The 26,445-nt window shown below is 42.7% G+C and overlaps 1 protein-coding gene across 7 annotated transcripts in view; it reads right to left on the bottom strand.

Moving 5' to 3' along the window:
- APC (APC regulator of Wnt signaling pathway) overlaps positions 1–26,445 on the bottom strand; it is an 897,802-nt gene that overhangs the window by 55,928 nt on the left and 815,429 nt on the right. For all 7 annotated transcript variants that reach the window (XM_078675503.1, XM_078675505.1, XM_078675507.1 and 4 more), the window contains one exon: positions 2,614–2,828. In XM_078675503.1, coding sequence (XP_078531629.1) covers positions 2,614–2,828 — 215 coding nt within the window. The remainder of the gene's footprint in view (positions 1–2,613; positions 2,829–26,445) is intronic.

The raw sequence follows: 26,445 nt of genomic DNA, 5'->3' as shown, positions 1-26,445 counted from the left end.
TCTCAAAGTTTACTTTTCTTTTCAACTCAATCCCGTTACCCTTCAAGAAGGAGTGGTTTGGGAAGCTGCAAGGTCACATTAGCAGTTTTATATGGGCCTCCAAGGGACCTTGCATAACGTGGAAGAAGTTGAGAAGGAAAAGAGAGAAAGGGGGGCTAACAATACCAGATTTACAATTCTACTCCTGGCCATTCTTGTAAAAATGGGCAAATACTGTTGGATATACCTTTGTGCTCCGAAATAGGCAGATTAGTAGCGGAGATGCTAAAGGATTTAAAAGGAGGGGATTGTGGATTTTTGCACAAGTACGCTGACCCCAAATACTTTTTAAAAAAAGTCACATTAAAAATGCTACAGGGTATAGCGGAGACTTTGTACAGCATTAGAAGACACCTAAAGTTGGCGTATTTTTGAAATCTAGCTCCAATTTGAGACTCTCCAGGCTCCCCAAACTGGAGAAAAGACAAGTTGGCTGATCCATTGAGGGAAGCAGGTGTACTAAGATGGGAACATTTAATCCATGACAGTCACTTGATAACATGGGAGATGTGTAGAGAAAGGACGCCCAATAAAGAGTGTCAAGATTCAAATTTCTCCAAATACAGAGCTGTTATCAATCGCCCAGCACAACGATTGGGGCACCAAATGAATTCAAAGAGAGGCTGATGTCCGGAGTACCCATGAAGAAAGAAATATCGATTTGGTATTGGAGTATGATGGACCTGAGTTCACGTTGCTGTAGGAGTTATGGGGAAGATGCTTGCTGGAGCCTTCACTGCAGAACCTATGGCAAGTATCAATGTCTATGCTTTTTTAAAATAGTAAAACCTGCCTATTTAAGGAGAAATCATTTTTTTACACTCCATAGGGCATACTGAACCCCACTGAGACAATCAAAATTTGGGAAAGGAGGAGATGTGGCTTGCCCGGAATGTGGGCAACTGAAAGACGAAGATCTTCATGTTTATACATTGTCCTAAGATACAGCAATTTTGGGAGGATGTGAGTAGAACTTTGTCTGATATCCTGAAGCTACAAATTCAGGTAAGCGTTTGCTTGTTTTTTCACGAATGTTTGGAGGTGCAGTTAAAAGAAGATAGGGAGTACCCGAAGTTATTTTACGCAATGTTGCTGACACGCAGGAAAATTTGCAGTAAATGGGTTGTCTCAGCGCCCACACGTCATGAGAATTGGATATCAGCAATAAAGTACATTGTTAGTTTGGACATATCTGACAATAGAAAGAAAAGGTATGACTATTGGCAACCATTCATAAGGTGGTCAGATGCAAGAAGAGATAGGACAGAAGAGGGGTCCAATGATTAAGCCTTCTCCGCCTCGGCTGGCGCACATCCTATTGGGCAGGTACTGCTTGAAGGAACAGTGGCCAGGAGAAAGGTTTTCACATTCAAAGGGCAATAACTATTTGAACTCCTTATTCTCTCATTTCCAGCAAAAGGGCAGGAAAACCCAGGAACGAGTGATGGAATGGTGTTTGAGGCATATGACCAAAAGAAAGAAAGAATAAAAAGAATTATCGCTGCACCCAGCGTCTGTGGGCAGTTTGAAAGACCCAGAAAGTGTAGGGTATCAGCTGCATCGGCCTCAGCAATGCCTAAGCTATTGTATTAAAGTTCTGTATGTCCCCATGTTAGTCTGCCTTCTGCGAAGAGTGACTGCCTTATTATATTAGAGTGATGGTGCAGCTCCTGGGGCACTATGACTGCTTGGCACCGGGCTGCAAACTTTCAGGGGAGGGGAGTAGGTGTCTGTCTCTGTAATCTTGGTCACACCCCCAACAAGTCGCTGTGTCAAAGTTCCATTGGACTAGGTGCACATTTTTTAGTTGCGGGGCACAGCGCCCACTCCCACTCTTTCTCCAAGTGTGCAGGCCTGTAGGTCCCTGATGGAAGGGGGAAGGTGATTCTCTCTTGTGCTCGTGTCAACCGTGGTTATCCCAGGTTCTCATTGGGCTCTACCCCACCTGTCACATACTGGGGGGTAGGAATCATACTTGTGTATAGTGTGTCAATCGAAATTCAAGGGAGAGTCATTTGTTCTGCAACCAGTGTATGGAAGGCAGCTACCCAAGCTTGACAATGACGGAAGTAGCTTGGTATTGTCTTTCTTGGAAAGTTGTGCTTGTGGTAAAATGAATGTTCTAGTCAAAGGGGGACTTAGCTGCATAGAAGCCGAAGTGTTAGTAAATTGTCCTTCTTGTGAGCAAAAAGATTCTAGACACTTTTGATGTAGTAGTGATGACTGATTAAAGTCTAATTTTAAGGTTGAATTGTTCCCAAAATTTACTTGCAGGGACGAGGATCAGAATGTCAGGAGGAAACAAAACTAGAGATGGGGCAGAGGTGGCAGGGAATAGACTATTTCAGTCTTTGCAGAATTTTCAATTACTGTGCAGGCACAGTGTGAGAGTTTAACATTCAATTTCCTAAATTGCCCCGATAGGTTTTGGCGCCAAGTATTGATATGCATACTAAGTGTGAACAATGGAAAGATATGTGAATATCCACAAATTAACATCATTATGTGTAGCCCGTCATTTCCAAAACAAGCACATTTTGTTCTCAAGTTTATTCTCTCATGTTCAGTACGTACCTGTGGTCCTCATTTGTAGCAATTAAACTGGACACATTTCGTAAGATGCCTCCTCCACTTTCAATGATAGCTAAGGTGTTAGTCTGACTTCGGTAAGTTAAAGTGCCAACTAAAAAGGCAAGAGCACCATCCACAGAACAGATGTCAGCTTTATTTTCAGTGCAATGTGCTGACAGATTCCATAAGGCACTCAGAACACTTTTCAGGGTAGATTCCTGTAAACAGAGGAACAAATGACAATTAAATAGGCTCTAACATTGTAGCCAAAAACAGAGTGCTCCTAAATGGAGCTCACATTTCATAGCCAATGTAACAATTCTAATTTATTAACACCACAGACATTGAAAATGTTAAAATGTGAAATATTTTTCGGAAACACTACTTCAAATACCATTCGGTTGGATTGTACGGGCAACGTAAAATTGCCATTTGAGCATGTGTTCATGTGTTAACAACAAACACCTTAAAAAAAAAAAGATTAAAATATGAGTTTGTTAAATACAAAGTAAATAATGTAGTTTTGGCAATGGTGGGACCAGTTCACAAATTACATAAATAAACTTGAAACAAGCAAGGACAATGACAGCATTGCTTCAAAACCTGACAAATACAATTTCTAAAAATAACATTTCCTATGTGATTCTAATAATAAATACTTTAAAAAAGGAAAAATTCCCAAAGTATTTGTTCCCAAAATATAATTAAGCAGGGACAGGGGAAAAGATGTGAAGGGGTGTTGGGGAATAAGGGTATATATCAGGTATAGAGGTTAAGGGGTTGGGGTTAAGGTTATGGATTAAGAATGCAGGTGAAGCTTAAAAAACTTGCAGAATAGGATTAAGAATATACAGTATAGAGTGTATGGGTTAAGGGTATAGAGTTAAGAATGGAAAGTTTAGGCCATTAGGTGAAGGTTTTGGGGTATAAGCTTTATGGTTAAGTGTTTACAGGTAGGGTTTATTGGTAAAGCGGTTATGGCACCTTCGGCGAATGTGACGCACAAACATGCACTCGCCAGCACTGCTGCTTTAATGTTTGTCTTGGTTTGGAAGGATGGGTCTAGCAGCCAAAAGACCACATTGGACACAAGCATCCTTAGTGAATATAGGGCAGATACTTCACTCAGATACATGTCACATGCCTTCACATGTGGGCATGCTTCCACAAATCCCATGGTAGCTTGCGCACACACACACAACCCTCTTCTTCTACCGACATTTCGCTTCCCCTCACATCGTCAGGAAGAGACAGATGCCTCAGTAGGTGTAAAAGTAGGGTGCAACCTTTTATTAGGTGAGTAACAGAAAATTGCTTATCATGGGCTTTTCCGCCATTTTCTGTGAAAAGCACGATCCTTAGTGCTTTTATTGTTTGACTACAAGGCCACCCTTGTCATACTACACCATGAGGCCCTGTACTAGTTTAGGTTACGAGAAGGAACTTGTGATGCGATATTATCTGCATGTCTGTGTGCGACCCCCACTTGCATAAAGTGCACACTGATGTGCAATGTTTACCGATGTTCATTCACAGATGTGTTTTTCTCTAATGTGCAGTGGTCTGTGAAACACAGCATCCATGTGTGCAGCATGATCCTCTAAATTCAGCCTTCTAATAATTCTTCTTTTGTTTGTCTTTGTTGATTCATTTTTTTAGGTTATTAGAGGACCTCCCAAATACACATTGCGGGAGCATTCTTCTATTTAGCTGGAAATGGGAAACATATACAATGTGTGGGTGTGTGTGGGTGTGTGTGGGTGTGTGTGGGTGTGAGAGTGTGAGAGAGTGTGTGTGTGTGTGTGTGTGTTTTCTTTCCTTCCCTTCTCTCTGTATATTCTCAAAATTAAAAAGAAATCAACATGCTTATGTTCACACTAACACTGAACCTAATTCCTTTTATCTGCTTCAGTGCTACCGCGTTTTCCCGCTGTGCGCTGGATGTTCATAAATCCCATTATTCATGACAAAGCCAGCTCGTCATGAGCGCAGCATAGGTAAAGCCCATGACGAGCTGGCTTTGTCATTAGCGTGGAAGTGGTTACATTGAGCACTATCATTTCAAAGTGATGCAATGGGAAGTGCTAAAAAAAAAAAAAAAATTCTCAACCAAATAGAATTAACAAGGTAAAACCGCAAAGCCAACAGTTCTGACTTTCATAAGATAAAACAGGCAAACACTCTTATTCAAAAAGGTGATGGTGCTAATGATAATGATGGTGTTTGCGGTAGTAGCAGCAGGGATGGTGGTAGTAATGAGAACGGTAATGTTGGTGAAGGTAATAGTAGTGGCTGTTGGGGTGATGGTGATAGTGTTGGGAATGGTGGCAGTGTAGGTAATAATGGTGGTGTTAATGGTGCTGGTGGTAAAAACAGTGGTAGTAAGGGTGATAGTGAATGGTTTGCACACATACCGTACAACATTAAAAAAAAAAACTTTATATTAAAAAAGGTCTCATTTCTGTATGAAATGCATGTATTAGAGAAAGTATTCAATGTGTAATGACAGAGTGTATTTTTCAGATGTAAAATAGTCCCATATGCTTTCAATGCAATCATTCCATACGGGGAGGAACTAAATAGCCAATAGCAAGAAGGGAGAAAATAATATTCCTCTAGGTGGAGCCAAAGTCCATTTTGTACATTTCAAATCAGTGGTAACAATAGTTAAAACATTTTTTTTTATAGAGTTTTATATAGCGCAAACTAGACCCAAAGATATCAGAGCGCTTTACATGTGCACCAGTTTTGTTACAGACCCCCTCCCCCCACGTCTGTAGTACATTTCTGATTTACACTATAATCCTAAATAATCCCAGATCCTCCTGGTGGTAAATTCTGTCTGCGTAAAGAAAGCACCATGTATTTGCACTTTTTACCTCCACACAGCATAATATAATCCTGCATAGAAAAACACCTTACCGAACAGTCCCATGAATTAGAGCAGTCCCTTGCCGAAAGCAAATCAGTGTATGCACACAAGCAAATCAGTGTATGCTTTCAGGACAGAAAAATACCTACAAGTGGTGTTTTAATATCAACAAACCTATCAGAATGTGGAGATTCACCCTCTCCTATATTATTATGTTGAACAGAACGTACAATTTACCCTGAAAACTTAAGTTCCTGCACATTCAATGAGACCATGGGTACAACAAACTTGTAAATCAGGACAGACCGAAGTAAAAAGATGTACTTGCATTAATAGACACAGACTGATAAAAACATTACAGCTATTTTTGAGATCTTGTGTATGATTTCTGAGAAGCTTTCATCACTGTTAGACTAAAAGAGTAAGAAAGGTTTCAGCGCTGGGAAGCAACTTTTTAAAACAAAGTGTTCAAATTCAAGCACCAAGATACGCTCACGGGTGATAGTGTGCTTTACAAACACACTTAACAAGGTATGCAAGCACTTCTAGGTGATTTGTAAGATGCTACCACAGAGTGTCAGCAAGAAAAGAAAGAGGAGGGAGTTAAGAACATTCATAGCTCTCAGGGTTAGCAATTTCTGAGGAAAGGTTAAATAAGGCACTGTTAAACAATTTACTGTTGAGACAGATCCAACTACAACTCCTAAGCAGCATTTATCTGGCAGCTGATGACTTGGAGAGTTAGAGCTAATCTTGCTGGGGTTACACGATCTCAGCTCATCTTTAATTTCTGGAAGTATGCTGCTTCATTCAAATGAAATCATAGAAAACTATCACCAGGAGCTGAAACATCCGAATAACTGTCTTTTCTCTCCCATGGAGTCAAGAAATGCAGAGGATGAACCCGGAGTAACAACAAAAGTACGAGCTTTCTCTTTTCTACCAAAAACCCTGGGTCGCAGAGAATGAGAGGATGAAGATTTCACAGATATTTTAGTTCTAATTTTTTTCTGCAGTAGATAGCGCCAGGGAGGTACCTCCCTGGCTAGCATCAGAACAACTGGGCTCTTGTTTCGGTTTTACTTTCTCCTCCCCAAATGTTTTGGAATTGGATTTGAGAGTGAATTAAGCAGAAATCTGGCTCATGAATGGACACACCTACTACTCAATGGCACCCTCTCTTATCTATGCTGTTTCCTGTCCACACAGCATATGCTCTGATGGCATGCTTTGGGTATGCCAAAGGTAAGCCCATCTGCACCCAAGGACGTGCTCCGTACCAGGAACTCTGGATATCTGACCCCATAACTGCTGACTTGCTCGGCAGACACCTTGGTTACACTCAACCAAAAAGGTACAATTTGCTCCGCTTGCTCCATTGAGGCTCTACCATTATACAGCTATTTCCGTTGCCACTACTTGACTTTACCTACTTTAAGTCTCCCTCTATTTTAACCACATTCACTTCATAGTCCTAGCAATGCAGCCGACAACCCCCACTTCGCTTTGACAATCGATTTGCATTCAATGTAGTCAACTGAAACTGCCCTCCCAATACCCAATCATCATTTCGTAACACCTGCTTTCATTATCACAGACCAACTGGATATTACGTTTATTAGTAAAGCATGGTTGAAAGATCTTTTATGCCAGAAATTGCCTCTGGAGTCACCACAGGATACCATATCATCAGACGGGATTGCAAAGGAAAACCCAATGGAGATCTAGCAATTATCTTTCACTTGTCATGTACTCTTCTTGACCCTTCCCACTTTCCTTTATGTGAAAGGACACTTCTCTCTAGCACAATCAATTCTACCACCTTGCATTCAGGGGCCCTGATCTAACACCCCTTCCCCCTTTTCTCAAACCGAAGTTTTATTCTACATTTTCAGATTGTATTGTTCCTTACATGTTGAAAGCAAGCACTTTCATCGTATTAGGAAACCTCAATTTCCAACTGAAGACTCTGCTTCCTGTTTGATCATCAATAATCCCTAAGACTTTGTCAAGCTATTACAACATCTACTCGGACAGCAGGACATATATTTGATCCTATCTTCACTAATCTTAATAGTACCATTGTAGCCACAATGCTACTCTCACATGGACAGATAACTATGTAGTTCCCTTTTTGATTTTGGGCTATGACTGCAATTCCACAATTCAATTCTCTACTTTACTTGCTTCTGTTCAGGGTTTAGGCAAACTTTCCTACAATTGTTTCTCTGGCACTCTCATTGCTTTCCTACTGACATTAGGTGCCCATGTTGGCACAGCCATAGCGATTTCTATATTTGGATATTCAATGCTATGGACAGTATTGCCCATTGCAAATCGGATAGGATCCATCACAAGATGCCCTCTGCTCCATGGTACACTGAGTATCTGGGCAAGGCTAAACAGTGTAAATCTCATGAACAGCTTTCAAATAAATATTCCAACACTAATACTAAATCATAGTAACATCAAAATCGTATACAGGCTGCAAGTATTTGGTATTACTCTTTAATAATTACCACCACCAATAATTCTTCTTGGGAAATTTTCACAACTGTAAAATGTTTTGTGTCACCCATTGATATACATAACCCCATCATACTCACATAATAACTCTGTCTGATCTTTCTTCCTTATATAATAACATAGCATAATCCAACCTGATGTCCCAGATGAGCCATCACAGGATTCTTTAGCTTCTGTCTCAACATCTCTGAAATTTCTTCCTGAATTTTCACTATTAAATATAGAGAACATTGAGAAATTACTTACCTGTACCAAATTGGGATGGCCTCGCAATCACCTGCCTCTCTGTAGATCTTGGCAATCTAAATCTACAATCCGCAACTGTCCCTCTATTGTGGATACACATTAGTGGTAAAAATAAAAAAAACATATAGAGACCCTGCATTCTCATTAACTTTCATGTCATATGAGCTCTGATATTACCGTCTAAAATTCTTAAAAAACAAATCAAAGTACAAGTATCTAATTATTTAGAGTCACACTCACTTTTAGATTTGGTTCAGTCCAAATTCAGAACCTCACATAGTACTGTGACAGTTCTGGTGACAGTTACTGACAACCTCAAACTCAATCTTAGTCTGCAGCCCTAATTCTGTTGGACTTCCTGGTCGTAGTCAATATAGCCTCAATGCTTCACACGGATTGCCAAGCTCTTTAAATTTGGTATTTTCAACGAAGACTGTAACAGGCTTTGCTCCTTCATTGATAAGACAAAGTAAGGTTTCTATGCCTCAGTCCTCAGCTATCCATATTACTTGTGGAGCCCCCCAAGGTTAATCTCTAAGCCAAGAGTCTTTAACATTAAATTACTCCCACAGCCTTCAGAAGTCTGTTTTTTCGGACTCAAAATTATGTGTTATACGGATGAGATACAAATTACAGTATTTGTTGCAGAAAATCCTTCCACCACTCAGGAGACTTTCCAGACACATATGTCCTCAGTTGGATAAAGAAGAACTGCATTCAATTTAAATGTGATAAACACAAAGTCATTATCTCGGATAACAACCCTCACCTTGGTCTTCCTCCTGGTGGACTCTGGAGCTGGACCCTCCATCAGTATGGCAGATTCAGCTATAATGTAACAAATAAGAGTGCGTGGGTTCCTAACCGGGAATTTCCTTATTATGGAATCTCCTATTACTTCACTGGATTAGAGGACAGCTCACCCACAATTAATAGTGGCATGCGTCATCAAAGATGTCTCCTCATTCGAGTTAGTAGATGCTACTACTCGAATGGGCTCAACCATCTGTTGGGAGCTCGTCATGAAAATGTTTTTCTGGCTTAGCACAGTAATCCAGTTTGGTTAAAAAAAAATGACCATGGGGATCCCCATAAGATAACTACATTTATTCTGTGGGGAACCATGTCAAGGGTAAAAATCAATTTATAGATGCATATGCACAAACAATGGTTCAAACATCCTTTAACAATTGCCTGCATGTTTCAGCAGATTCTTATAAGCCCAAAAAGGGCCTCCGGTTTTCTTCAGGGTTATAGTAATTCCTGCCTTCGTGGAGTTTTCAATAAAAACATTCACTTAAGATTTAAGACCCAAGGTTCTTAAACCAGTTTTTTTGTTATGTATAGTACTTGCAAGGCACTTACAAGTAATAAATAATTAAGATATATGTTTGTTACTTTTTCATAATCATTTCACTCTTCACACACTCATTTGTTATCACTTCATGCACTATCAAGTGACCTCGGTTCCTGGTGGACAAGTTACTTGCCTTTGGTAACTCCTTATCTGGTATCTAGCAGCAGATTCCTTCCCTTAGACTATTCCGCAGTTGTGAGACAGGATTCGGATTTTTTTTTTTTTTTTGCAATCCCCTTGTAGGTGGTGTAATCTGTGCTAAAAGTGATGTGCGTGCTGCCTACATAGACTCCACCCCACCGCGCAGACTTCAGTACTTGACTGTTATTCCAAACCAGAAGCATGAAGCCAACCTGAGGAAGAATGGCCAGTGTGCCAGGTGAGGTCCTGAAGGATCTCTGCAGTTGAGAATTACAAACAGTCCATAGAATGGCCCGGATGGGAGGGTCAGTAATCTTCTGCTAGATAGTCTCTACCAGATAAGGCATTACCGAGAGTAAGAAACTTGTTCATTTGATAGATGCTTCTGGCAGCAGATTCCTTACCATAGAATAGAAACTAAAGCAGGTGGGTCTGTGAACTATTCATACTAAAAAGTCCTGGGAAACCGAACGGGCAAAATGCCATCTCTCTGGAACCGGACTGTCTAGGCAATAGTGTTTGGCAAATGTGTGCAGTGATTACCACACGGCCATCTGACAGATGTCCGAACTGAGACTTTAGCTAATGCAGAGTTTGCAGCTTTAGCTTTGGCAGAATGAGCTCTCAAGCCCTCAAGGTGCTTCTTGGCCATTGCGTAACATATCATAATACAGACGATAATCCATTGACACATGGTTCTTTTCTGGACTGCCTTCCTCTTCTGCGTTCCTGCAAATCCAAACAAAGAGTTGATCATCCACCCGGAATTCTATTGTATGATATATGTAGAACGACAATGCTCTTATAGGGTACAGGCAGCGGAGTCTCTCCACTTCCTTGGTAGAATGAGGGGGGAGGGAAGAAGGTAGGCAGTGTGATGTTCGGTCCGACGTGAAAAGGTGTAACCCCCTTTGGCAAATAAAGATGCTTGGGTTTCAAGAACTAGGTTGTCTGGGAAGACGTAAATGTCCGGGGGACTAACAGAAAGTGCCTGCAATTTGCTAACACTCCTGCCAGATGTGATAACCACAAGGAAGACAGTCAGAAGTCTTAGAGGATAGCTGTGCATTGGTTCAAATGGTGACCACATGAGAAAGGTGAGGTTCAAAGTAGGGCATAACGAAGGTCGCAGGAGGAAACTTGTTGCAAACCTTCAAGGGATCGAGTTGCAACAGGTGACTTGAGAGGTGAAGGTTGTTCCAAAAATCGCAGGAAGGTGGAGATATATTCCTCAAATGTGTCCAATGCAAAGCCTCGCTGGGCTAAGAATAGAACAAACAGGAGAACTTCAGACAAGGGTGCAGACAAAGGATTAACAGATTTGGATGCACACCAACCCAAAAATGTGTCCCATCGGCCAAAAAAATGATTTTTGTGAAGAGAGGCCTGGCTGCTAACATGAGATCACACACTTTGGGAAGGAGGTCACCCAATCAACTGCCGCTGGTCAATCTCCACGCATGTAGGTGGAGTGGACAGTTTCTGGATAAAGAATCCTGCCCTGATTCTGTGACAGGAGTCCTTCTCGAAGGGGCAGCCTGATCGGAGGGCAGATACTCATGCTCAGGAGTTCTGGATAACAGAATCCCATTGCCCAACCAGGGAGAAATAAGATAACTTGGCCCCTGCAGTTGACAGTAGTGTTATTGGCACAAATGTGTACAGGAATCCTGAGCTTTAAATGAAATGTGTTTCTGAGCACGCGCTACCTTGGAAACTGCGCACGCAGAAGTTCTGACAATGTGCGCAATCGGCAATGGAGAATAGATCTAACCCAGGGTGCCCCATCTCTGATCAGACTTTGAAGCACCTCACTATGGAGATGCCATCCATGATCCGCGAGGCATTGAAAGCAGAGTTAATCTGCTCTGGTGTTAGAGAACACAGCAGATGTTGAACCACCAGAAAAATGCCTGACGTTCCAGAAATGCAGGGCCTCTTGACACAGGGTCCACAACCCCACCCCACCTCACCCTGCTTGTTGCAATACCACACAGCAGTAGTGATGTCTGTGAACGCTTGAATTAGCCTTCCTTTGATTGTAGTAAGAAAGGCTTTCAATGGCAATCGGATCGCTCTCAGTTCCAACAGGTTGATGTGCATCTGACACTCTGCAGGAGACCACAGTCTTCTGATAGCCACCTCTCCTAAATAGCTGCCCCAACCCAGAAGTGCTGCATCGGTCACCACTGTTAGCTCTGGGTGGGGAAGGGAAAATAAATCTGCCACTGACCCAATCGCGGTCTGTGAGCCACCACTGTAGAACTTTTCCAGTCCCCACCAAATATCCAGACTAGGTCAGAGAGATTCTTCTGATGCTGTTCCCACTGGGTCTTCAAATCCTACTGCAGAGCCCATATATGCCAATGGGCATGTTTTACCACCAGAATGCAAGAGGTGATTAGGCCCAGCAGCCTCAGAATCAGTTTAACCGAAATCCCAGATAGATGCTGAAACATCGGAATCATAGTCCAAATATCCTGGACTCTCTGCTGCAAAGGATAAGCTCGAAACTGCACTATATCTAGAACAGCTCAGATGCAAAGGAGCCAGGTGTGACTTCAGCACATTTAAAGTGAACCCCAGTGAATAAAGGTGGTCTGCCATAGTTAGGAGGTAGGAGACTACTGTCTGGGGGAATCCCGCTTTCTACAGCCAGTCGTCGAGGTAGGGGAAGACTCGTAACCCTAACATCCGCAGATGTGCTGCAACCACCACCATAAGCTTGTTGAAGACCCGAGGGATGCTGGTGAGGTCAATGTGGAGCACAGCGAACTGCAAGGGCTTGTGGCCCACCATGAACCCCAGGTACAGTCTGTGGGCTGGCAGGAAGGAAATATGAAAGTAAGAGTCTTGCAAGTCCAAAGCTATCATCCATCTACTCTCCAGGCTTAAAGGCAGGCAGATAAGACCTGAGCCAAGGTGAGCATCTTGGATTTTCCCTTCTTCAGGAAATAGTTGAGGGCATAGATCTAATACAGGCCAGAGGCTTCCATCTTTCTTTGGCCTCTAAATGGCTCCTTTGATGTGAGACCAAGAGATGTTCCTCAGTCAGTCGATCAGAGGACAATGGCGGGGTATGTTGGAATGGAAGTGCATAGCCTCGCTGGACGATTTGAAGTATCCACTTGCATGAAGTTATGCATGTCATTGGTGAAGGTGGCATCAAATACTGCCACTAACTGGGCGCCCATGGTGGAAAGAGGGCAAACTAATGACCTCAGCCGCCATTGTGGAAGGAGTGAGGTGTCCAGGCCACTGGCGTTAGCTAAGTCTAGTACCAGGTGTCATCAGGAATGAGCTCTGCTAAGTGGTTGGAATACCCATAGGGATCCTCGGATCCCCTCTTTTCGTGTTCCTCAGCAGGACCCTCAGGGAAATAGGGATACATCTCCAATTCAGGCCATGGGGAATGGCCGGCGCCATAGCCAATGTCAGGCGACACCAGTCCGGCTCCGTTTTGGAATCGGGAATCACAATGGGTTCAGCAGCATTGGGATCGGCAATCCCCGGAAGAGGTCGCAAAGTCACAGCCAGAGGTGATCAGGATCCATCAGCAGATCCCATGGGGTTGACTGGAGCCAAGTGTGGACCCACTGGGTGAGCCCCAGTTCAAGGCCCTCCCTAACCCATGGGTCCCAAAGGCGCACCCACAAGGGTTTGGCTGCTCAAACATGAGGCTCATGTCCTTATAGAATTAATGGAGTTGAACATGGGTTGCTCTGGGAAACTCGAGGTTGTGTGGAGCAGACCCAGTGTCAGAAGCTGGTTGCAGAGTAACAACTTGTGAATGGGCTTAGATCTGTGGGTAGTTCTCTCACGTTGTCCGAAGAATGTATAAAAGCACTTTGACTACTTTTGAGACTCACCAGAAGAAGTCTGGGTTTGTGGCGGGGATCGACACGAACGATTCCGGGAGAAGTACCGATATCTCCCTCACGAACAGGACCTGCAGCGGCGTGGAGTCGCATTGCGAGCAACTAAGAGCTTCATGGGCCGCTCACCGAGGGCCTTGGGGTTTATGGTTTGGCACTTTGTGTAAGCAGAGGATTCATAGTCCCTTTCCAAGCATCGGAGACACGAAGTGGGAGCCTGTAACTGACATATCAAAACCACAATCGAAAAGAGGGTCCAAGGGCAAGTCTAATGGCCCAAACTAGATACATGCCCCAACATCAAATACCATAACAGCGATAATATCTAGGAGTCAAAAGGAGTGAAACTCACTGTGAAAAACAGAACCTCAACACGGAAAAACAATAAGTTGATAAAGTGGAGACCCAAATGTGCAACCAAGTGTGACAAAAATATATGTGTGAGCTAAAGCTCGAGGGCATAGGTACTTTTTCCCATCAGTAGCCGCTCTGTACCGCCCTTTTGGACATCATATGGGTTCTCCTTGCCCAGGAGACAAAGGACACAGCCTACTGGTGTTATCGAGGCTGTGTTAGAACCGTTTGCGAGATGTATTTCAATAATAGGTGGTATAGATGGTGTAGAAATATAAGTGGCGACTGAATAAGAAGTGCAAAAAAAGGAGTGTAATATGCAAAATTTAAATTGGATAAAACTGAGTAGATGTTTATCCTTAATGTTATCTCTCAGTTTTTACAAATCTAAAAATAACGTGCAAAAACAGATTTAACATAATATCTGTGAGCAATGATGGTTGACATGTTTCAGCATTCCGATGGCAAAGTGGCAATGCTTTCTTCAGGACCCGATGTTAGCTACTGCCATATAATGTGAAATATAAAAATGTCACCTGCAAATTCCAGGTCATTTATTTCCACCGCAGACTATTATCACATCATGTTGAGGAGACGAAGACACAGGAGACACATAAAAAACAAATAGGCGTTAGCATATTTGCAGACAAGTACACAATACAATGATGTGGCAGAACTTAAAACATCATGTAAAGATTCGTCCTTGATACCACTAAGTGACATAATGGTACTACTGCAGGATATCATGGCCACTCACCCATTAGTTGTGGTGATGGTGCTTCACCCCACCTGGCTGCAGCTCAGGTATAGAGCAGCACCGCTCTGTATTAAAAAGAGAAGACAATCAAAAACATTACAGGTTGGGTTATAATTAATCATATTCTGGAAGATGTCATCGAAATGATTAATCTGATCTACTGTGAATCAGAACTCCCTATTTTCATTGTGTGTATCTATATCGCCCCTGTAGATGTAAATGGGGGCGCCTCTTTAGTCTGAAAAAAATGTTCGCTGTGGGTCAATGTCTAATATGTTTAAAGCCATCCACTATTAAACTAGAGTCGTGTTTGTCTCATAACGTGGGAACAATAAAGTATAATTGATGCTTAAACAATGGAATTCTTTATGCCCATGAACAGTATGCTATTATGGTTAAACAGCGATATGGTGAAGACGGGATTAGGCAACCACACAAGTTAGTTCAAAGTGCCGTTTTCAAGCGTATGGACAGCGAAAGAAAATAACTTGAATTACGCTGCCTCCGACCGTGACAATAGACGGTCCGCATTTGTTTAAGAGCGTATTGCCATTGGAAGCGTCAAATAAAACATATAGAGTGAGAAACCACTCAAGCAATTGCGATGTTGCTACCCATTTGTCTTACGCCATCTAATGTAGGCACAACACCCGGTTTGGCTCACCTGTCCGTCGATGTCTCTGGACTGGCTTCTGTGCTGTCTGGGGAGGCACCGAGTGCTCGCGGTGTTGCCATTTTGAGTGCCGGTGTTTCCGTACACGTGACCCCCAGTCTCGAGACGGCGGGCAACCTGGGTAATTTAGTCCATCTACATCGCCGATAGCGATAAATGGTTTGTTTTTAGCCCGTTTGACACAGAAAATAATATATGGAGCTTCGTGGGTAATTTTACATATATAGGAAGGATCTAATCATTTTGTCATTCCGGCGAAAAATTATGCCGGCATAATAGTTAAATTAGGGCGTAATTGTTAAAAAGCTTGATTTGGCAACTGCAAAATTTCCAACAGTTGATATCATAGTACTACACTTATCAACCCATGTGACATCTGTGCAACTACTTATAATTAAGCCGTTAGACTCACAAGGAGAGGCAATCAATATAGTATAGAGACCATCCTACAGGGGCCATGATGTTTCTAATGGCAATGAGTCCTGAGGAAGGACCTTATAAGATAATATTTTAGTTGCTGACACGTCCCTTTATTACTGCGTAATGCATACAGCACATTACACAGTTGATATCTCTAACAATAATATAATGCACAAAGATATAGACCCTTTTTTTGGTGTTAAATGTCAGTAGTATAGGTATCGTTGATACACATGAAAGAATCTAAACCTCATATGAAGGTTACAACGATTTAGAGCGACATCCAGGGTATAGGTTCGTTTAGTCCCTCCTTGTCACTGTTTAACTTATACACCCATTTTTGTTCTTTCTTGAACAGAAATTTACTGACGTCAGGGCAGTGATCAGGTAACGGAGGCTGTTCTAAGACAGTCCAAACAAAATCATTAGGACCATGGCCAGCTTCAAGGACTCAGGGCTCATTGCCATTAGAAACATCATGGCCCCTGTAGGATTGTCTCTATACTATATTGATTGCCTCTCCTTGTGAGTCTAACAGCTTACTTATAAGTAGTTGCACAGATGTCACATGGGTTGATAAGTGTAGTACTATGATATCGACTGTTCGAAATTTTGCAGTTGCCAAATCAAGCTTTTTAACAATTACGCCCTAATTTAACTCTTATGCCGGCATAATTTTTTGCCGGAATGACAAAATGATTAGATCCTTCCTATATATGTAGAATTAGCCACGAGGCTCCATATATTATTTTCTGTGTCAAACGAGCTAAAAACAAACCATTTATCGCTAGCGGCGATGTATATGGACTACATTACCCAGATTGCCCGCCGTCTCGTGACTGGGTGGTCACGTGTACGGAAACACCGGCACTCAAAATGGCAACACCGCGAGCACTCGGTGCCTCCCCAGACAGCACAGAAGCCAGTCCGGAGACATTGACGGACAGGTGAGCCAAACCGGGTGTTGTGCCTACATTAGATGGCATAAGACAAATGGGTAGCAACATCGCAATTGCTTGAGTGGTTTCTCACTCTATATGTTTTATTTGACGCTTCCATTGGCAATACGCTCTTAAGCAAATGCGGACCGTCTATTGTCACGGTCGGAGACAGCGTAATTCAAGTTATTTTCTTTCGCTGTCCATACGCTTGAAAACGGCACTTTGAACTAACTAGTGTGGTTGCCTAATCCCGTCTTCACCATATCGCTGTTTAACCATAATAGCATACTGTTCATGAGCATAAAGAATTCCATTGTTTAAGCATCAATGATACTTTATTGTTCCCACGTTATGAGACAAACACGACTCTAGTTTAATAGTGCATGGCTTTAAACATATTAGACATTGACCCACAGCGAACATTTTTTTCAGACTAAAGAGGCGCCCCATTTACATCTACAGGGGCGATATAGATACACACAATGAAAATAGGGAGTTCTGATTCACAGTAGATCAGATTAATCAATTCGATGACATCTTCCAGAATATGATTAATTATAACCCAACCTGTCTTCTGCTAGAATTGTTTTCTTTAATGGTCACCCTGACGAACACCTTTGTTATTGTTAGAACTGTTACAAAAAGAAAATTGCATCCTTTTTTATAACATCGGAAAGCATTGTCGAATCTTAATGTGCTTATTGTACATTTCACTTGACTTCGTGATGTAATTGTAGCTTTCATGATTTGCAAATGCTCAATAAAAAAATATATATAAAAAAAACAAAAAAACAATTATAACCCAACCTGTAATGTTTTTGATTGTCTTCTCATTTTAATACAGAGCGGTGCTCCTCTATACCTGAGCTGCAGCCAGGTGGGGTGAAGCGCCATCACCACAACTAATGGGTGAGTGGCCATGATATCCTGCAGTAGTACCATTATGTCACGCAGTGGTATCAAGGACAAATCTTTACATGATGTTTTAAGTTCTGCCACATCATTGTATTGTGTATTTGTCTGCAAATATGCTAACGTCTATTTGTTTATGTGTCTCCTGTGTCTTCGTCTCCTCAACATGATGTGATAATAGTCTGTGGTCGAAATACATGACCTGGAATTTGCAGGTGACATTTTTATATTTCACATTATATAGCAGTAGCTAACATCGGGTCCTGAAGAAAGCATTTGCACGTTGCCATCGGAATGCTGAAACACGTCGACCATCATTGCTCACAGATATTATGTTAAATCTGTTTTTGAAAGTCATTTTTAGATTTGGAAAATCCGAGAGATAACATTAAAGATAAACATCTACTCAGTTGTATCCAATTTTAATTTTGCACATTCAACTCCTTTTTTTGCACTGCTTATTCAGTCGCCACTTATATTTATACACCATCTATACCACCTATTATTGAAATACATCACGCAAACGGTTCTAACACAGCCTCGATAACACCAGTAGGCTGTGTCCTTTGTCTCCTGGGCAAGGAGAACCCATATGATCTCAAAAAGGGCGGTACAGAGCGGCTACTGATGAGAAAAATTACCTATGCCCTCGAGCTTTAGCTCACACATATTTTTGTCACACTTGGTTGCACATTTGGGTCTCCACTTTATCAACTTATTGTTTTTCCGTGTTGAGGTTCTGTTTTTCACAGTGAGTTTCACTCCTTTTGACTCCTAGATATTATCGCTGTTATGGCCTGTAACTGACACCTGTGGATGGCGGGCCCTAAAAAGTTTGAACCCAGTGAGCTTCTTCGGGGACATTACGTAAAATTAAGTAGGAAAAATGGCACACTATCTTCAACAAAACATCAAAAAAATCCACACAATAAAATTACTGACGTGAGCTCTACTGAATCTATGCAGATGGCGCAGAAAAGAAGGAAGCGAGGTCATCACACTAGGGGGGGGCGTCTATATATACACCACATGCACATCACTTCTGGTACAGACGTCGACCACTAGCGGAGCCAAATGACACCACCTACCAGCGTGCAGTGGAATAGCTCAACTATTTCTGGATCCAGTCTGATGCCTGGGAAATATTCTAAGGTAAGGAATCTGCAGCTAGAAGTCTCTATCCGACATACACAGTACACTGTATAAAAAGAAAGAAAAACTATATATATTAAAATGCATGTAATTAAAGATGCAAATGTGAATGCATAGAAAGTGGATGTGTGGAACTATCAGTGATCTAACTTACCCTACTTGGGTTTCTTTTTAGCTCATCAGCCAAGAGGAAGGGGGTACTTCCCTGTAGTCACATACTTAACGATGGGTGTAAAATGAAAAACCATATAGTTGTTAAAAGGCTCTCAAATGTGAAGTTCATGATCCTCCAGTGTTAACTGTATCTCCCTTTGTAGAACGTTTCTCAATGAGCTTTTCCTAATTAGTGACAAGGCCCTAAGTGGATCCCATATAGTTGCCATGTAGATATGAAATATATTAATTATCACATATTGGTTTCATGTGCTTTATAGTCTGCTTCTCAGTGTATAAATCCATTTTGATGCCAAGAAGGCTGCCCTTCAAAATACAAATATATAAAAACATGAATTGCGTTGTTAGGTATATGTCAGGTTGTGTATTCTTACACACCAGTCACATACATGGAAATAATCTTACTGTACATTTGTAATTTTTTGTACTCATTGGATAGTGCTCCTTTCATTCTTGGTTGTAAATGAGTCCCCTATGTTGGGAGTTAGCAGTCTTTCCTTTGTATATCGTTCTCGGTGCACTAATTTGCTCCGGTCTCCTTCACCCTTTCATTTCATAATTTGCAAATGTGGAGCTAGTAATCTAAAATAGGAAACCTTGTCCGACAAAGCAGTGAATACTACAGATGTATCATACTTTCTACCACAATTCGGATGATTACATATCACACCCTATTCAAGAAAAATTGCAAAATGTGGCTTTTCACTCCAGGTTAATTAACCCAATAGTCTTCCTTCTAGGGCCAGGGAGACCATTTAAAGATAACAGCTATGCTTTAAAAACGTCGTAACAGCTTGAAGACTGGAGTCAATGTGTTCTGTACACTATGCAATGTTGTGTATAGACATAACATCTTCTTGAGGGCTTGCTTCTTTGACTCTCATAGGTATACTTTCAAGGAAACTATGTCGGTCCTCTATTTGAGGTACCTAAAATGGATAGGTATAGAAAAAGCATCCACAGCAATGTCATTTTCTGCCAGTAGGCACACTTTATGGTATCCATGTATCACGCTTCAGTATTGAGCGCCTTTTAACATATCTGTGGTGCTATTTTGGGGTTGGGTGGTACTTCACTATGTTCTTTAACCAAATTATTATTTTAATGTTTTTAAAAGATCACCACCTAGACTTTTATTTCTTTGCAATCTCACTCAGACTTGCAAAGTACATAAAATGCATTGTTGTCCCAGCCAAGCTAGTCACCTGTCCGTGACACTAACTTCATGTAATGCTTTGTGGCTCTTGGCCACAATTCAACAGTGGGACTCTGCATATCAGAAGTTGATGCAACCAAGGCCAAAGCACTTTCAAACTGTGTTTTGAATCTCACTGGATCAGTCTAAAAATAAATAAAAACTCTTTTGTGGTCTATTTAGTTAGAGGCTCCAGTTCAACCTGATGTTTTGTCCTAAATTATCAATGTCACATGTCCTAAATTAACAATGTAACATGCCAGCTAAAGAGCTTTACTTCTTTTACAATTGGTATGGTTAAAAAACAAGTGATACTCAATTCCATCTACAAGTGACACTCTGTTCCATAATCACTTGTGGTCAGATACAAAACAGGCACAAGGCAAACTGAGAAGAGGAGGGAGGCATCTGAACAATGAAAGAAGAAAGTCGGGTCCAGAGGTTTGTGGCTTTGATGAAAAAAATCCATAGACAGATCACAGATTTTTAAAAACCTTAGAATTTGGAGGTGGAAGCACAGATTTAAAATTCAGAGAACTGATCCAGACAGGAAAATATCAAATAAGTGTACGAGCTGTTGTAGAACAGAAGGAGGTAAATCTGCTATGTCAAAGATTGGAGAAGAGCAGAAACAAAGTTCTATCTACTTTAACATCTGGAATCTGCTGAGGGAGTCTAATGCATCCTGCTTATTCCTCACTGAGACCTGGTTGGGGGAGGGATCCGCCCCGGATTTGGCTAATGCCTTACCTCCTAATTATAACATCTTTAGGAGGGATAGAGAGACTGGTAGAGGAGGAGGAGTGGCATTGATCGTTGATAATCATATTCCCTGTACGACCTTTCCTGTAAATAACATTCAGGGCTGTGAGTCCCTAGGTTTTACTCTCCATCTCTCTCAAGCTTCCACTGGGATTCTGCTCTATAGAACACCGGGACCTCTGGGGTCTTTTTTTGATGAACTCCAGGCGGCACTTTCTGTGCCGTGTCTTAGGTCAGAACAGTGTATTTTAATTGGCGATCTTAATTTGCATATGGACAACAATTTGGACCCAGATGTTGCGAAATTGGTCGATATTACGGCTCCGTTAGGATTGTTACCTTTTATCCAGGGGCCGACTCATAACAAAGGTCACACCTTGGACCAGGTTTTTTCTACAAGACCACTTAACGTGTCCCCTCCGCAGCCTGTTCTATGGTCTGACCATTTTCTAATTAATTTTGCACTGCTCTTTACGGCTACTTCCCGGACGAGACCTCTAAAAGATACTAAGAGGGCCTCTCGGGCTTTTCACTTGATTTCTGCCGATATGTTATCGGAAGCTCTCCTTAGTTTCCCTTGCCAACTTTCTGGCAATCTGGAAGAGAATCTTATTCTCTTCCAGAAATGGTTTACGGCCAGACTGCAGGTGTTGGCTCCTGAGAGGAGGGCTAAATCCACTGAGAGGCGTAGTTCTGCCCCATGGTTTACCCCACATCTGAGGGCCTTACGCCAGGAGTGTAAGAAGGCGGAAAGGGCTTGGCGACGAGCCTATGACCCAGCCGAAAGACTGCAATACAGAGTGGTGACGAGATCATACCACAGGCAAATCTGGGCTGGGAAAAAAAGTCTACCTGGAGCGCAGAATAGACGAGGCCGATAACGCCAGTAACGAGATTTTTAGAATTGTAAAGGATTTTATCTCTCCCTCCCTAAACACTCCTTCTCATTCGCACTCAGAGATTTGGATAAATCAATTAGCTGAGTTTTTTGTCCATAAAATTAAATTCATTCAGGATTCTTTTCCCTTCACTAGCCCCTTGTTGGATGTTAGTAGTTGGCCTCTCCTGTCTTCTCTGGATGGGACCGGTCCATTTTTGTGTGAATTTCCCCTTATGTCCCTTACCACTTCTCTAGACCTCCTGTCTCGATTGAAGTCTGGCTCGCCATTGGACCATTGTCCGGCGAAGTGTCTGGGGAGAGTGGCGCCAGTCCTTAACACCATACTGAACCCACTTCTCAATTCTTCCTTATCCAATGGTGTGGTCCCTCAGGCCTGGAAATGTGCCTTGATCCTACCGCTGATTAAAAAGCCAAACCTGGATCCTCTTAGTCATGCGAACTACAGGCCGATCTCTCTCCTCCCTGCGCTGGCGAAAGTGACCGAGAAGCATGTACATCGGTCGATCTCCAATTTCATCGAGGAGAACGACCTCCTTCACATGTCTCAATCTGGCTTCCGTGCTAATTTTAGCACGGAGACTGCCCTTCTCGAGGTCACCGACGCCATCAGGAAGGTTTTAGACTCTGGAGGTAAGGCTATGTTGGTCATGCTTGACCTGTCGGCGGCGTTCGACACCGTTCCCCACGAGGGCCTCCTTATAAGACTCTGGGAAATTGGCCTACGTGGGACGGTGCTGAGCTGGTTTAAATCTTTTCTTACCGGCCGCCGGCAAATGATCTGGGCGCCCCCTAATTCTGCCGATATGTCGCCGCTAGAGGTGGGGGTACCTCAGGGTTCCATTCTTAGCCCCATGCTGTTTAACATCTTTATGGCCCCTCTTGCGGCGGTAGCGGAATCCTTTGGCGCCCAGATCATATCCTACGCTGACGATACCCAGCTTCTGTTCACTGGTGACAGAAGCGGGGCTTTCGACGGCACACGGATTAGGGACTGTCTCGGTGCTGTCTTCGAGTGGTTCCGGTGTCATGGCCTAAAATGCAACTCCGATAAATCGGAGCTGCTTTTTTTTGGCTGTACCCCTGATCCCGGTTGAAAGGCTTGGTGGCCTCGGGATATGTTTCCCCCGGACAATGCCTCCTCCAAAGCGAAAAACTTGGGAATTCTGATTGATTGTGACCTATCTTTCAGGCCCCATATCATCGGGCTTTCAGGGAAATGCTTTGGCATTCTCAGGATGCTTAGGAAATTTCTTCCTCTGCTGTCACTCCACCACAAAAAAACCATTGTGCAGGCCTTAATAGGGTCGCGTTTGGACTATGCAAACGCCCTCTATTTGGGTCTACCTAAATATCTTTTGACCCGCCTGCAAGTGGTGCAGAATTCCGCGGCCCGAGCCATCTTTGGGCTCCCGAGACGGGCTAACGCCGCTGAGTTACTCAAAGCATTACACTGGCTGCCCATCTCCAAGAGAATTTTATTTAAGAGCCTGACCTTGGTTTTTAAAGCCCTCTATGATATAGGTCCCAAGTACATAGGGAAACGTCTTTCTTTCTACCTGCCCAGCAGGGCATTGCGCTCAGCTTCTCTGGCCAAAGTGGTTGTGCCTATCATCAAGCGTTCCAGAATCGGAGGCCGGTCTTTCCGGTATCTTGCCCCGCGGGGCTGGAACGAGCTACCTTTGTTTTTAAGAAAGGCCAATAGCCTTCTAGTTTTTAGGAAGGAACTAAAAACTTGGCTCTTTTCTGAATAGTGTTTTTTTTCCGGTTTCTCCTCAGTTTTTAGCTGTTGTGTTGTTACTCTGTACCTAGTTCTCTTCGCCAAAGCGCCGGGATGCTCTTGTGAGTAGCCGTGCGCTACTGAAGAAAATAAATAACATAACATAACATACCATAACATAACATCTACAAAGAGCCCTCGGGGATTGTTAGCAGGAAACCCAACCTAATGTGGAACACAGGAATAAAGGCTGGAACTGAAAACCCATGAAATAATGCATAGCATGGAATGAGTATGAGGAAACCAGGACTGCAAACTAGAATCAGATAGGACGAACAAATTGTACAGATTGGAAACTATTAGAGCCTGACTGCTATTAAACAGACGTTTTAAATGGACTCATGATTTTCTATTTACAATTATAATAATGTTATTCTAACTAAAGGAAAGTATTGGCAAGAAAAGTTAAACAATGGCAACACACACCCTGTAAACATACCGAGTGAAAATTTAAGCAAGAAAAATATCATTTGTAAATTTAAGCAGTAAATGTCCATTCACACTAAACATTTGGGTTCGGATAGCCATCACAAGCCAAACAGCTTCCCCGATTAAAAGTACAGTATTTTTTTTAATTAAATGTTAATCAAAATCAAGAGGTCCAAAAGGACATATTTCCTTTGCCACTTCGGGCCCTCGTTATGAGTTGGCAGGATTTAAGGTGTGGAGATACTATGGCCATAATTATTAAGCAGGATGGTATTTCTTCAAATAAATCAGGCAATCATAAGTGTAAATCTCGGGAATAACCTACGCAATCCACAATCACTAGGGTTTCACCTACAAATTTTCCCCAGTTGCAGGGACTTTCCTGCTCACATTTATCAGAAATTACGAGCAGGGGTCCACAGAGTGCCACTGGGTGCGTGCCACAGAGTTGGGAAGAGTTCGGTCATCACAGCCAAAACCCATGTCTACGGCCTCTAAAGGACCGGGAAACTGATGTATTGGTAGGGAACACTGTCTTTGCCTATACACCAGCCCTCTGGAATAGTCTTTGAACCTTTTTTGAATTGGTGTGGACATTGCTTGGTAGGGGTCAACATACTCAAGATGTGTGCTGAGACTCTACTGTCTTCATAGCACTCCAGCACAGTCTGCCTTCTCAACGAAAAGGGGGCGAGGGGGAATAAAAGGCATATCCATAATGGAGGCCCATACATCCTGTGGAGTCATCTCATGTGGGTTAACGAAGTACAATAGTGGTGCAAACTATCCTCACCAGGCAATTAGTAGTATCTAGACCAGTGCAGATAACATATTTGAGCGCGTCTTGACGATTATCAATTGTTTAGGCCAAAGAGGTCGCAAGGTTTTCCTGGATCACTGGCCATATACCAAAGGGGGAGTGAGTATAATGACCCAGTAAACAAACAGCATTAACAGATTGAAATGCCAGAATGGCAAAGGAAAACATATGTTTGCCAAAAGCCTTGACCCTTTTAGATTCCCTATCCTGAAGAGTTGGGGGAAATGAAGTGAGATTCACTTTACAGGTTGAGGCCTAAGACTCTCTGGAGTAGGATTTTGGTTTAAAAAAATCAGGATCACCAGGAGCCAGCCTGTGACACCTGGGCTCCAGCATATTTACTAGTGGACAAGAACAGGGTTCTGACCAATTAGCCATCCAGTTGTCAGTGAGGTCCTCATTAAAAGAGAGCAAGGAATAAGGAAGGGACTGGTGTCGCCCTGTAACTGGAATGAAAGCCTGTATTGATGTAGTTGTGGGGCTTGAAGTAGGTAATAAAGGGTCAGGATGGTTCAGAGAACAGATCAGCTGATGAATGGAGGACCCCTGCATTCCATGGGGACAAAAGCACCAGAGGAAAACAGAAGCAAATCAAAAATCTGAAGGGTAGCCTACTTGAAAGCTTCAATCTGCTGCAGCACCACCGATCTGGGAAACTCACTGTGTACCAGGATCAGTTGAGGAATCAACTCGGCAACCAGAGACTTCAAAGGCCAACAACTCACATCATGATGCCCTTGCGCCTTCTCTTTTGATTTAGAGTGGCAGGATGGCGTGGTGACCAGCTTTGCATTTTTATGTCTGCACTTGGATTTCGACTTATTACAGGACATCAAGCGGAATGTTAACTTCTCTCAGAATAGCTTTAGGCCTGAGCCTAGGCCCTGGAGAGGGACTTACGTGAAGGCCATGACTTCTTGTGTTCGGTGAGGTACAGCTTTGCCTCTTGGTGCTGGATCACCTTTGGGTGCATGCCAGCACATTTGTTGCACAACCTCAGACATCAGAGACAAACCATTACGGGTTTGGGTGACCGACGTCTGTTTTCTGCAGTCGCTACATGGTTTGAAACCTGTAGTTTGGATTGGAGACATTGTTGGAATACTGGATCAGACCAGCTAAATTGGATGTGAAGCTCTGTATCAGTGTAAAAAGGCATGGAAAGAAAGGAACAGGCGTCAAACACAGGGTGATGTTTATATATTGATCTGCACTGTTACTTTCGGGGTGGTATGGAGCCAACACAGATTCACACAGCGCGACTTAGTGGCATGCAAGAGCACTGCTGATGAAAAGTTTTCTGGATACAGTCTTGCACTGGGGAGTATTCTAAAGTGAGAAATTTGAAGTAAGAAGTATCCATCAGAAAAGTTTAACTCTTTAGAGGTCCGACCACATGGTTTAACCCCTTCCACGCTCATGACGAGCTGGGCTCGTCATGAGGTAGCCTCCTCGCACGCTCATGACGAGCCCAGCTCGTCACGTAACATGCGAATCCGCAAAAGTCAGCGCAGAGCGGTAAATCTGCTCAGCCTTGATGCGGTTAATCAA

Source organism: Lissotriton helveticus, chromosome 2_1, assembly GCF_964261635.1.
Source record: "Lissotriton helveticus chromosome 2_1, aLisHel1.1, whole genome shotgun sequence".
Lineage (NCBI taxonomy): Eukaryota > Metazoa > Chordata > Amphibia > Caudata > Salamandridae > Lissotriton > Lissotriton helveticus.
The sequence above is the reverse complement of the archived record's forward strand: the minus strand, read 5'-3'. Positions and strand labels throughout refer to the sequence as shown.